The following is a 13918-nucleotide window of genomic DNA, read 5'->3' as shown; positions in this document are numbered from 1 at the left end:
ACCTTCATTCTTGGTGATTCTGCACATGGCTTCAGGAGTACCACATCCACACTGTGACGGATCCACTACACCTCCTTTATTTCTCTTTAAGCAGTTTGAGCTCAGAGCTAATAAACAATCAAAAAACCTTTACATGTTCAGATTGAAGAATCAGTGGAACCTGGGTCTGGATTTAAACTACGTACAAAACTTCCTGTTTTTCACACCACAGGAGCAGGAAGTAGTCTTTATTATTAACACACACTGGGCTTTTCACTTCGACTATGGGAAACTTTCCAACACACTGCTTACATAACAAATAAACACTGTGTGTGTGTGTGTGTGTGTGTGTGTGTGATGTTACAGTAAAATAATCAGTCAAGTTCTGTTGTAAACTCTTCTGTCCTGAAGATGTCACAAAATGCTGATACTGGAGACTCCATCTACCATCCATCCATCCATCTATCCATCTAATCTATCCATCCATCCATCCATCCAACTGTCTATCTATTCATCCATCCACCCATCTATCCATATAATCTATCCATCCATCACCAATCCAACTGTATTTATTCATCCATCCATCCATCTAATCTATCCACCCATCCAACTGTCTATCTATCCATCTATCTACATATCTTATGACTCTCTTGTAAAAGTTAAGACAAAGAAAATGTTGTGTTAGGTGTAAAATGTTCTGTCCTAAAGATGTCAGAAAGTTCTGGTACAAAGTGCCAACACTGGAGACTCCTTCAAAAACAAACAAAATAAATGAATAAATTTCGCTCAAGCGAAAAAACTTCACTCGAGCAAAATGAATCAGAAGTTCACCAAGCTTACAGAGATAAGTTCAGACGCGTAGATGACTACAGATGCTGATTTCACATCATGACATCTGATTTTTATTTTCTTCTCATGCACGGTCACTTAACCACCACCGACGATGCTCTCGTCTAAACCTCAGATGACTTGAGTTTCGAGCTCCTCACCTGTCCGGCCGGACAATATCCGTCCATCACACATCTGAGATCACTTTTCAAATGTTGTGAACGTTACAGAACCACTCAAGATTTATTCCAAATATTCGTATATCAATTTAATTGGGTTGTCATCACCCACCTGCCTTTAATATTTGTGTAAAGTTGATAGACACAGAATATGATGGAAAGAACTGGAGAGGATCTGTCTACTGTACCAGAAACAGTCATGCAAAAAAAAAAAAAAGAGGAAGACAGACACGACTCGGAAAAGCTTGCATGACAGCAGAAGTTGAGGAGAGGAGAGAAAAAGAGAGAGAGCACAGGAGGGAGGGAAAGAGGGAGGGGTGGAGAAAAGTCTCGCAAATCCTCTGTAAGGATCCAATGAAAAGGCAGATGCTGACAAACAGGAAGTCCTAATATGGGCAGAGGTGCTAGGCGGTAAGAGACAGCAGTGAGTCAGAGCAGTGAGACAGGAAATTAGTCACCTTTCACCATCACCATGCACAAGTTTAACAGCATGAGTCTTGAATGTTTTAACATCAGAGGCTTTAAAAGATCTCATATGTTTTGTCGGTTTCTCACGCCAACACAGACAGCAATGTGTGTTAATTTCAGTTAAGCAGTAGCATTTATATTATGACTATAAGATCATTTGTTGTAGTTCAGGAACACTGAGCACAGAAATCTGCTAATGAGTAGAATTTTTAATGCTAAAACAAAAATACACACTTTTTTAACCCTTTTATAGCAGCTTTCAACACTGATGCATCTGTGAAAAAGTTCTGGATTACATTATAGTAGCTGAAAACCTTTAATCCTTCATTTTATCTTGTTAATAAGAGCATAAAAATTAAATAAAACAAAAACTCTATCCTGGAAATGAAGTAAAAGCTTGTCTGATGTAAAAACTAAAACCTACAGCTTTACCTCCTGACTGTGACAAAGCCCTGATACTGGAGACTCCTTCCTTAAAATGTGAAATAAACGTCTCCTTAAACATAAACACAAACATTTACATTTTTATAAACAGTTGTTGTGAGAGTGTCCACTATTCTACATCACCGGAACTACTGAGGCCATACAGTATTAAAGCCCCTACTGTAACTCAATCAACAGCTCCTGACCAATCAGAATCCAGCATTCAGCAGCACGCGCTACATACATCCTCGAACATAGCCGGCAGCGCGGAAATCTCGCGAATTATCGCGATACCATGCATCTTCTGCTTAAATCTCTCCAGCACTGAGTGAAGAACTTATTATTAATTATTATTATTATTATTTAGTTTGCTATTTGATTTAACTTTATCCATCTGTTTGTTTATTTATTTTTTGTTCTTATTTTATTTCTAAAGACCCAGAAAGCGCCATGTTACGTAACTCCTTGACGCATTTGAATGGACTCACACATGGAGCTGAAACACGGGTTTAGGCGACATTACACACACATTTATGTATTTTACACAATTTAGGAGAAAAAACAAAATGTTAAAGTTTAAGTACGATGACAGTGGTGAAGAGCGGTGGCTCGCGCACGAGAAGGTTAGAAGAGCTGCGCGCGAGCTGTGGAGAGCTAACTTAGGCTAGCGTACTCCGGCGCGAGACACAGTTCTTCCATCGAACATATATATGTCCTAAAACATCTTGTCCGTTTTTAAATAGCTAAAATGACTTGATATGTTTTTTGTTTGTATGTATACATCGTTTTCTTACCTTGCCGAGGAAAGGGCATCTCTTTGGCCGGGTTCAACTTCCTTCTTCAGCACAGAATCCACGTCCAGTCGACACATTGAAGTGGCCTTACCTTTCATGGACGCATTCAGTGATAAAATCTTCCTTTGTCCCATACCATAATGTTTTCTTTTTTTTTAACTCAGGTTTGCTCGCGATTTAAAACTTCCCACGGCGCGCGCGCGCACGATGAATTCGTATTAAAAAAAGTAAAACTAATCAGCACGAGCTTTTTCCGTTTAGTCGCTACATCCTTACGGTTAATCAAAAAACAATGCTATCTTGTTTGTTTTAAATTACTATTATTATTATTTTTCTGCTAAACTTGAGCTAAAAACATTGTTGTCAGAGCCGGAGCAGAGCCGAACACCGAACTTGTTCCGAGAGTGTATGAGAGAAGCTCCGGGAAAAACAGCCCAGCTGATTGACGGTGGTCAGGTGAAAGAGCGCTGATTGGTTGAAAGAAATCTAAGCACGGCGCTGATTGGCTCAATTGTATCTCGAGCCCGCCTAGTAACTGCGTCTCATTGGTTGCTCACCTCACGACTCCTTTCTGATTAGTTACTCGGCTCTTCCCACAGGCTTGAGCATGTGACTCTTCCCTGCACCGATAATTCGATTTAAAACCGTAAACGAAACAAAAAAGATAAAAATATAAATATATATAAACATATCTCAACATGACCTAGTGCAAATGCTTTCTCCATAATCACCAAAACAGCCATCTTTTATTTATTTTCGTAGCCCGGGCTGGAGATTTAAATGGTGGCATAAAAGCTGTGACGTAAGTCTCTACGTCATCTGTTGTAGTATTTACGACTTTAAAGGTTCATGTTCATTTTTTTAACAGAACTTTCTTAATTATATGAATAACCTGGAAGATTTGTGTAAATATATATGTGTAAACATGATTAAAATATATAAATTAAAGGTTTAATCCGTGGCATTAGCACATGTGGCCGATTGGAAAACTGCAGGAAAAACGTACAGGAAGCTTGATTGTGATTGGATGAGCCTTCTGTCAATCATTTCATAGACACCCTCCTACTACACAGGCCAACGTAGATCCTGGGGGCGGAAGATGGTATGCTTACACCTCGTGCCCCTCCCACTATATATATATATATATATATATATATATATATGGGCTTTTCCCTTCAGGGGTGGCCACAGCGAATCATCTCTCTCCTACCCCTCCTACATCCTACCATCTTCTGCATCCTCAACACTTGCACCCACTAGCTTCATATCCTCATTTATTACATCCATATACCTCCTCTTTGTCCTTCCTCTTTGCCTCCTGCCTGGCAGCTTCATGTCCAACATTCTCCTACCGATATACTCACTCTCCCTCCTCTGAACATGTCCAAACCATCTTAATCTGTCCTCCCTAACTTTGTCCCCCAAACGTCCAACATGAGCTGTCCCTCTGATGTACTCGTTGTTTATATTAATAGATTATTGTTGCTATAGTAACAGCTCCTTTCTACACAACTGTCCATTTGGACATAAAAAATGAGCATACTAGTTCTTATGTAAGGAGATGGAAGGAGTCTCCAGTGTCAGTGCTTTGTAATAGAGGTAAAGATTTCCCACATCTTCAGGACAGAGAAGGTTTCTAAAGCTGTGTTTTAGTCTTAAAGAGAAAGAAGAGGCTGGTGAGGGAACTACTGTTGATAGCTGCTATAATATAACTAGATAATTAATTTCACTGTAAATGCTAATAATACATATATATTCTGAATATTATGTATGTTTAATGAACCACACAGGAAACAGTTTTAATTTGTGCTTTTTTTATTAAAAATGTTATAAAAATGCTACAATGCACATATAAAATGTTTTAATGCTCTACTCTAGATTTATATCATAGTTAAAAATGAAACTGACGTAAAGCAGAGGAACGTACTGTGATTGTTTATTTTAATTTACTATAAGAACAGGTTCGAGAATTGATAACTTGAGGAATTCCGAGTTTGCGTAATAGGAAGACAACCATTTTTTTTTTTACATTTTTTTTAAACCCTGTCCTCTTTCTGACGGTGAAAAAAAAAATACAAAGTCAAAGTCAATACTGTACTTTAAAATGTGCTCGAACACTTTGTGCATAGGAAGTGTATTGCGACACTCAATGCATAGGATCAGAGAAAGTGTATAGCTCATAAACACGGGGCTGCGTTTAGACAGCAGGCTGCAAAACACCACCGCATCAGACTCAGGATTCGGACCCCAACAGAGACTTCCTAATGAAAGGCAGCCGGAAATAAAGCTACGTCTGAATTACGGTATCTTCAGATCTGTAGACGTGCGTGGACGGCGTTCCGTGGACGTAATGCATCACAACCGCCGAAGGCTTTAAACCAGCAAATGAATAAAACGCTTTTCGATTCAAATGAACTAGCGCTTGAGGGATTTTGGGGCGAATCAGGCCCATCGAAGTCTCTTCTGCCCTGAGTTTGACCAAAGCCAACACTCAACATGTAAAGTTTGCAACAAATAAATAAAAATAAATTAAAAGTCACTATATAGAATGGGGCGTCCCCATTATTCTTCATTTGTCGATAAAACAAATATAAGAACACTATGACTTCTAATATTCAACACAGGCTGACGATTTGCCCAGATACTGACGGGAAAAAAAATACGGCGGGTGCCAAAATGCACCGAAAAGTGTGCTACAACAAAATAAAGTCATGCATCGCCGTATTCTTACTGCCTTTTCTGAATCCTGAAAGGAATAAGACAAAAAACAAACAAAAAAAAGCCACAACATGACATGGATAACTGTTCTGCGAATCTGTTGAATGCTGGAAACCGATAACGAGTGCACTGTAACAGTTAACAAGCAGGATCTATTGTAAAAATATATATTTATCACTTTACAGTTAGGCAATTTCATCTTTATGAAAATATCTTCTTTTCATTTTTGTACACATCTGGTTCTGCTCTCCATCCTGTATGTAGTGTTAATGGATGCAAGAAAGAAATAAATAAAAAAAACCAAAACAAAAACAGACAAATGGGGGAAAAAAAAGAACATACAAAGGGTACGCAAATAGGATAACTGGTCAGCTCATAAAATCAAGGCCATTCTTTAGAAGACACACACACACTCCTTTCCCTGAAAGGACTGCAGACCGAACTTCCACAACAGGTAGAAAAACATTACGAGGAAATTTAAGCGTGCCGAGTCTCAGAGCCGACTCCGGTCTAAGAGCCGACGATGATCTCCATGATGTGGTCAAGTTCGTTCAGATCAGAGCGGCAGTTTGACGGTGAGTTTATAGACGTGGGTGTGTGAGAGGGATTCAAACTGTCCAGCAGGTCGTACGGACCCATCTTGGGCGCCGTGCTCTGAATCCCCGTCAGCATGGTGTCGAGGTCGTAATACGACGCGTCCACGTCTGAGAACAGTTCCTCGAGCGCCGAGTCCGGACCCGAGGAACCGTTCTTGATCTCAAATGTCCCGAAAACTTGCCCCATTGCCTTTGGGTCCTCTCTGGAGGAACGTTCTTGTTCGTCGTCTTCATCCTCGTCTTCGTCGTCATCTCCCGGACCGAGCCTGGAGCTTTCACTCGAGTCCTCGCTCGTGTCCCAGCAACGACTTGAGGTCTCCGAGAGACACACATCAGAGGCGGAGTCGTTCACCGTGACCGAACACAGCGTCTCGTCCGCCACCACCTCCTCCTCACGGCTGATTCCTTCGTAGCTGATAACCGAGAAGAGCTTAGGCTCGGATTCCTGCTCTCGTGACCGGCAGAGGACCTCGGTGGCCACCAGGCGCTCAGAGGGGCCCTGGGTGCCGCTGCAGAAGGCCTCGGTGACCACCCAGCTACCGTCGTGGGTCATTTCCTCCTGGATCTGCCGTACCGTGTTGGCGATGAGCACCGAGCGGCACAGGTTGGGCTCCACTAACATGTGGCACAGCTGCAGCTTGATGAGGGACATGTCCAGTAGAGACTGGCGCTGCAGGCTGTACGAGGAGGACACCTTGGCTCCGGCCAGGTTCTCATCCGACATCTCGTCATCATCGCTGGGAAACTTGCGCTTGGTGCCTTTGGAGAACATGTCTACCCTGGAAAAGGAAATAAAACATTTAATCATATTAAGTCATGTATTTGTAATGCTTTTGATGATCTCATCACACCATATCATATGTAAACAGACAAAAGCAAGACAGAGTAATGCAAACTAAAGCCGCATTTGGGCAGGACGGGAAACAGGAAGCTGTCACAGGTCGAGGGGAAGTGAGGGACAGCACCTATTAGCACCTATACTGGTATCGGGTCTGGTGCCGAGCTCATTAACATCCGATACCAGGTGATTCTACATGGCGTAATCCTAGCATATGCCCCCGCACCAACAAACAACAGGAAATGACCTCATTCTGGACGATTAAAGACTGAAGCAAAGCGGCCTGCGAACTGCGTTCTGAGAACACTACAGCTTCTTCCTACAACACAAGAACAAACATGTACAAGTTATTGATGAATTCTCACCAAAAACCTTTCCCATCTTTACCCAGCAACCTTACCGTCCACTCCAGAGATACGGTCACTCTTCAAGAGAACGGACAAAAATGACTGAGGAGAGCTGAGGAGGAAACTGTCAAGAAACTGTTTAACAAAAGCAAGTCTCTAAAAATATTTGGCAAAAATGACAGACACCGCTAAAGAACATTTAAAAATAATTGCTAGCAAACAGTCCACCCACAAAATTAACCTTTTTTACCTGTCCAAATACGACCATGTGAAACTTCTTGACTTTCTGTCACCATGGATTAAAATCATGGCTGCACAAGACAATGAGTGACTCTATTACACAAGTTCAGTGAGGCCACAGCTTGGTTTAGTTTCGATTCGTCGTGTCTGTGAATCGGCTGTTAGACGCTGGGTTCGGGACGACGAGATGGGAGTGGCACAAAACAAGCTCCTCTTGTACCAAACCTCAGCGGAGTCACGACTGGATTCATACTCGAGTTCAGATAAGATCGAAATCCAATGGTCATGAAGACCATCATCAGGCCTCTAAATACAAGGAAAAGTCTTTAAACCCAAAAATATGGACATACCTGATGCTTTGGGGTTCTTGTATCATAATTTCTGATCTTTAAACCCAAATCACTTTCCAAACGGCACGGATGACAAAGGTTATGAAAGCGTCACAGTTAAAATAGAAACACATAGCTTCTGTAAAGCTCAACATATTACTCACGGGGGTACACGTTATGTACTCTCCTGAAGGGTGCTAATAATTCGGGAAATCTTCTGGAAACGAAATCAGAATTGACCGTGACATGCTCAGGAAACATGTTCTGAAGATGCTCATTTAGCTGTTTATAGCACAGTGTTGAGTTCTGGACTCTGATTGGTGGTCAGGTGTTGATTAATTTTCTGTGGCAGCAGTTCTGACAGTGGTGTGGGTTTACAGAGCACTCTCTCTGATACAATATTGTTTTATTTAGCAACAACTCGTTCACCAGGACGTGCTCCATATGAAGGAATTAAAAGATGTGTGTACATGTTGACACAGTAACGTTTTCTGGATGATTGAGGGATAATTAACACGTACAGAAGGAGTCTCCAGTATCAGGGCTTTGTAAAGGCAGAGGTAAAGCTGTATCTAAGTTTTCCTTCATCGTCAGGACAGAGGAGTTGAAGTTTAGCAGGTGATTTTACCTTCTTCTGAGGTAAAAAGAGAGGCTGATGAGGGAACAGATTTATACACAAGAAAAAAGAGGCACTAATTTGAAGAATCATGGACCTTCCACCACATTTAACATAACTATGAACATATAAAACATCTGTTTCAATCTCCAGTTCAGTTCAAAGAGGAGGAATAAAACACTTTTGGGCATGCTCTTACAGGAAAATAATCATCTTCTGTGTGGAATCAGAATCAGTAATCACAGCTGATTATTTTACTAAAGAAAACAACACAGACAGTGTTTTATTCTATACACGATTAAGTACATCAGGCATTCTTTAGTATTTTCACACAACACAAACCAACAGGTCCATTAATCTCACTCACTTCATGTTAAGACTGGTGACTTAACATAATGGAAATGATCTGATTGTTACCTTTAATTACACAAACACACACACACACAATACATACACACTATAAACACACCACCACAACTCTATCCCAACTGACCACATGTTATCCAGATAGACTGGAGAGGGTTAGGATGAGGGCGAAGGCACAGGGGCGTGTCGCCTACCTGAAGCACGAGTGACATCCCAGCACTGTAGAGACACAGACCAGAGCGCAAGCTGACAGACAGCACAATCACCACAAAACTCAACCCAAATAACTAAATAAACACTACACATGATCTTCACATTCAGAATTCTACTCCTAGTTTTAATACAAACCCACGGGTTAGATCTTTATTATAAGCTCTTGTTGAGGGGGGCGTGGTCATGCGTGATCGTTAGAAGGTCACATAACACGTAGATTTTACTTTTATGCTTTTAAAAAAGAACAAGTGCTTTCTGGAGCAAAGAAAAATCTCAAAACTATTTTTCTCTCAGGACATAACAGTCTTTACAGAGTTATTTCTCTTTATTATACACTATACAGCCAAAAGCATGTGCACCCCTGACCATCACACCCAGATCTACACACTGAACTTCTCATTCCAGTATTATCCCCTTCATTTAGCTGTTATAACGAGCTCCACTCTTCACTTCGGGAAGGTTTTCTACAAGATGATGGATTTGTAGGAATTTCATTCAGCTACAAGAGCAGTAGCAAGATCAGACACTGATGTTGGGATGCTGAGGAGACTCCAGGTTCATCCCAGAGGTGTTCAGTGGGGTTGAGTCAGTGTCAGGGCTCTGTGCAGGACACTCCAGATCTTCCACTCCAACACTAACCTCCACACCATGGTGTAACAGTTCCGACAGCATACAGAAACATTCTATACAATTGTGTGCTTCAGACTTTGTGTAAAGTGTTTATAAAAGAACCACGTAAGGGTGCGACAACCAGGGGTACACATACTTTTGAGCATTTTGTGTATATAATTACATAATTCACCTCTGGGTGTAAAACTAATCCCGTCAGAATAAGGCTTTTGTCTTGACTGTTAGTTTCGGATCATATCTCTTACATTTGGTTTCAGAAGTTCTCAGCAGTCCGGTGTCTTAAATACTTTACTGAACCTCTCTCATCACATTAACTTACTGCTTTCTAAAGGACTTGCAGTGACCAAAACACAAAAATAACACAAATCTGGACCAATCATGTCGCACCATTTAATCCGAGTATTTAATTAAGACATACATATTCTTCTGTTATTAACAAACATCATGAAATATTACTTTAACACGCGATATTTAATATTAAATGTCATTTTCAACCCGCTGAGAAGTAAATGAGAGGGGATTCTCTTGCGACACCGACGTGACGTCACCCCAAGAGTATTTAGTCAAAGCCCCGCCCCCGCTTCCGTCCTGTCCCCCTTCCCCCACCGCCCTGACGTGGCCGGTAACCGGGCTAAGCTAGCGCAGCACAAAATAGTCCCAAAAAACAAAAAAAAACACAGTTTAATGCACCACACGTTTAAAGTTTACAGTGCGCAACAAGAAACTGCAACTATTTTCATTGTCATACATGTCCCTTAAATTCTACACAGTGTGCTTTAACCCTGAAAACACGTGAAGGCTCAGCCAAGTCGGGGCTAGCGTGAAAACGACAAAGATGGACGCCATTTTGGATTTTTTTCACGCCAGATCTCGGGTGTTTTAGCGGTGTGTTTTTTGTATTTGACAATATGGTCATAAGACGGACAATATATGTGATGGAAATAAAAACTCGGGCTGATTGAACTACGGCTAAATGACCACCGAGAGTAGGATAAGTGAAGTGAAGGCGCATTTCGGGCTAATGTTGAACCCGACCCGCGCGAGCTCCCACTTCCGCAAACACGCCGCTATTCGAAATCGGCCGCGCGGTTTAACCATGGCGTCTCGCGCGCTCGGGTTTAAAACAAAAATACAAGGGAAACTAAAGGCAGACGCGGCACGCGAGAGGATGCACGAGACAGAACGTACCTGGTATGAGTTTAGTTCTTTGGTTGATGAGCGTCATGCGCGGTTCTGCAGGCCGGCGGCGGTGTTAAAGGTGCAGCTCCACTCGGCCACTCCGGTGTAGTGAGCTAGTGAGCATCCGGCACACAGGCAGGGCTGATGGGGGCGGAAACTTTCAGCTGCATGGACAGCAGCAGGCCCTCCGAGCATCTGCACATACCCCGGTACCCCACTAACACAAAGCCTCGGGGGATGGGGCACTAGGGTGTGTGTGTGTGTGTGAGAGAGAGAGAGAGAGAGAGAGTCCTGTTCTATCTGTATCTTTAACCTGAAATCAAAATGGTGTTCCAGGGTGTTGTGTTCTTGTCCCTTTCTGCTTTGGACCCCAGTGGGAACAGCTGGAACACGTGCAAAATGTTTTATTTTTGCGGTAAATCACTCATCATTTAGGGAAAATTACAGAAAGATTTTACAGGAAAAAAAACAATACATTTATAAGCTGCAATTTCCTATGATGCAATATAAATAAAATAACAAAAAACCCTACGATTTTTGTATTTGTTTGTTTGTTTGTTTTTTATATACTTATATCCGTAGTGTCCATCTCAACCAGGCTGTTTTCTCCTATCCCATCCATTATTGCCTTATTATAATAAAAAAAAACAGTATTAAGTGAATTTTTTTGCATGGTTAATTAGTTCTAATGTGAAAGCATTAATCTACTTTAACATATACTATATAACATATAATATATATATATATTAATCTACCTTATGAACGGTTAAATGTTCCGCGCAAAATATGTAAAATATGTGCAATTTTTTTGTTACCACCTTACATCCAAGTACATCCCTACATTTTATTCTATTCTATTCTGTACATACAATTTATATTATTTTTCAATTTAAATATGTGTATTTTTATTTCTCATACTGTTTTTTATTGTCTGTGTATTGTTGTTGTTGTCTCTGTGCACTGGAGCTTGTGAGAGTAGAACAAATTTCTTGTACGCACAAACATACTTGCCATTAAAGCTTTTTCTGATTCTGATTTTAAAAAAGTTTTGGGACGTCTGCCTTTCCATGTACATGAATGTAATATGGAGTTGTCCCCCCCTATACAGCTATAACAGCTTCAACTCTTCTGGGAAGGTTTTCCACAAGGTTTAGGAGTGTGTTTATGGGAATTTTTGACCATTCCTCCATTTGTGAGGTCAGACACTGATGTTAGATGAGAAGGTCTGGCTCACAGTCTCCGCTCTAATTCATCCCAAAGGTGTTCTATGGGGTTGAGGTCAGGACTCTGTTCAGGCCAGTCAAGTTCCTCCACACCAAACTCACTCATCCATGTCTTTATGGACCTTGCTTTGGTCACTGGTGTGCAGTCATGTTGGAACAGGAAGGGGTCATCCCCAAACTGTTCCCACAAAGAGCATGAAATTGTCCAAAATGTCTTGGTATGAAGCTGAAGCATTAAGAGTTCCTTTCACTGGAACTAAGGGGCCGAGCCCAACACCTGATCTCAATGATTTGGAGGAGTGTCCCAAAACTTTTGGCAATATAGTGTATGTTAAGTAAATAATAATCATGACACATTCCAGCCAAGTCCCACAGTGAAAGTGCAGCCCTGTTACTGACATGCATTTACTTGGTTACAAGAACAAAATAATAAAAGCAATAAATCACACAACAAACCTATAAAGATCCTTTTTATCAGCAAGGCAAAGAGAAAAGTTAGTTCCCTCAAATATTTTGTAATGTTGTTCAAATAAAGTCATAATGCCTCTGTGGTACTGTCCTGGTGGATATTTTCCTGATAGCATCATTCTTCTTTTATATGCAGATTTACTCCGATCGTCAGTTAGTGCTGTACATTTACATTTAAACTGGAAGGAGTTCTGTGTTGTACAACACTGCTGAAGGTCTTTCTCAAAATATGAAGACTGACTAACTAACTAGCCACTTGTTAAACATTTAAATTATGTGTTCATATTCTTTCAGAGGGGTAGCTAAGGGGTATATCAGGGGTGGTTAGTGATTATAACTTCTGATTATAACGCCAGTAACACTAATGCTAGTGACTGTAACACCAGTGACTGTAACACCAGTGACACTAACACCAGTGACACTAACACCAGTGACACTAACACTAGTGACACTAACACCAGTGACACTAACACTAGTGACACTAACACCAGTGACTGCAACACCAGTGACTGTAACACCAGTGACTGTAACACCAGTGACACTAACACCAGTGACACTAACACCAGTGACACTAACACTAGTGACACTAACACCAGTGACACTAACACCAGTGACACTAACACTAGTGACACTAACACCAGTGACTGTAACACCAGTGACACTAACACCAGTGACTGTAACACCAGTGACACTAACACCAGTGACTGTAACACCAGTGACAATAACACCAGTGACTGTAACACCAGTGACACTAACACCAGTAACATTAACACCAGTGAAACTAACACCAGTGAAACTAACACCAGTGACACTAACACCAGTGACATTAACACCAGTGACACTAACACCAGTGACTGTAACACCAGTGACATTAATACCAGTGACACTAACAGCAGTGACTGTAACACCAGTGACATTAATACCAGTGACTGTAACACCAGTGACTGTAACACCAGTGACTGTAACACCAGTGACATTAATACCAGTGACTGTAACACCAGTGACTGTAACACCAGTGACATTAATACCAGTGACTGTAACACCAGTGACATTAACACCAGTGACTGTAACACCAGTGACATTAATACCAGTGACTGTAACACCAGTGACATTAACACCAGTGACACTAACAGCAGTGACACTAACACCAGTGACACTAACAGCAGTGACTGTAACACCAGTGACATTAATACCAGTGACTGTAACACCAGTGACTGTAACACCAGTGACACTAACACCAGTGACTGTAACACCAGTGACTGTAACACTAGTGACACTAACACTAGTGACTGTAACACCAGTGACTGTAACACCAGTGACACTAACACTAGTGACACTAACACCAGTGACTGTAACACCAGTGACACTAACACTAGTGACACTAACACCAGTGACTGCAACACCAGTGACATTAACACCAGTGACACTAACACCAGTGACACTAACACTAGTGACACTAACACCAGTGACTGCAACACCAGTGA

At 41.3% G+C, this 13918-nt stretch overlaps 2 protein-coding genes across 14 annotated transcripts in view; both read right to left on the bottom strand.

The window, feature by feature from the left end:
- The window catches only part of si:dkey-177p2.6 (uncharacterized protein LOC568712 homolog), a 17095-nt gene extending 13992 nt beyond the window's left edge, over nucleotides 1–3103 (bottom strand). Inside the window, exon 1 of the mRNA XM_058379272.1 lies at nucleotides 2672–3103. Coding sequence (XP_058235255.1) covers nucleotides 2672–2805 — 134 coding nt within the window. The 5' untranslated portion in view covers nucleotides 2806–3103. The remainder of the gene's footprint in view (nucleotides 1–2671) is intronic.
- Nucleotides 3104–4468: 1365 nt separating this feature from the next.
- cdca4 (cell division cycle associated 4) lies at nucleotides 4469–10907 on the bottom strand. Of its 13 annotated transcripts, none has more exons than XM_058378961.1 (4): nucleotides 10753–10892; nucleotides 7224–8940; nucleotides 7071–7142; nucleotides 4469–6764 (listed from the first exon to the last, which is right to left on the bottom strand). In XM_058378961.1, exons 3-4 carry the CDS (start codon nucleotides 7073–7075, stop codon nucleotides 5900–5902), a joined length of 870 nt encoding a protein of 289 aa, XP_058234944.1. In that variant the 5' UTR covers nucleotides 7076–7142; nucleotides 7224–8940; nucleotides 10753–10892; the 3' UTR covers nucleotides 4469–5899. The 13 variants fall into 13 exon arrangements, with proteins under 13 accessions (XP_058234944.1, XP_058234940.1, XP_058234945.1 ...); XM_058378957.1 differs by having other exon boundaries at nucleotides 4469–7142; nucleotides 7224–7294; nucleotides 7421–8940; XM_058378962.1 differs by having other exon boundaries at nucleotides 8849–8940.
- Nucleotides 10908–13918: the final 3011 nt, after the last annotated feature.

The sequence above is a fragment of the Hemibagrus wyckioides genome, linkage group LG25 (assembly GCF_019097595.1).
Source record: "Hemibagrus wyckioides isolate EC202008001 linkage group LG25, SWU_Hwy_1.0, whole genome shotgun sequence".
Classification (NCBI taxonomy): Eukaryota; Metazoa; Chordata; class Actinopteri; order Siluriformes; family Bagridae; genus Hemibagrus; species Hemibagrus wyckioides.
Note: the sequence above shows the minus strand (reverse complement) of the source record. Positions and strands in the feature narration are given on the sequence as shown.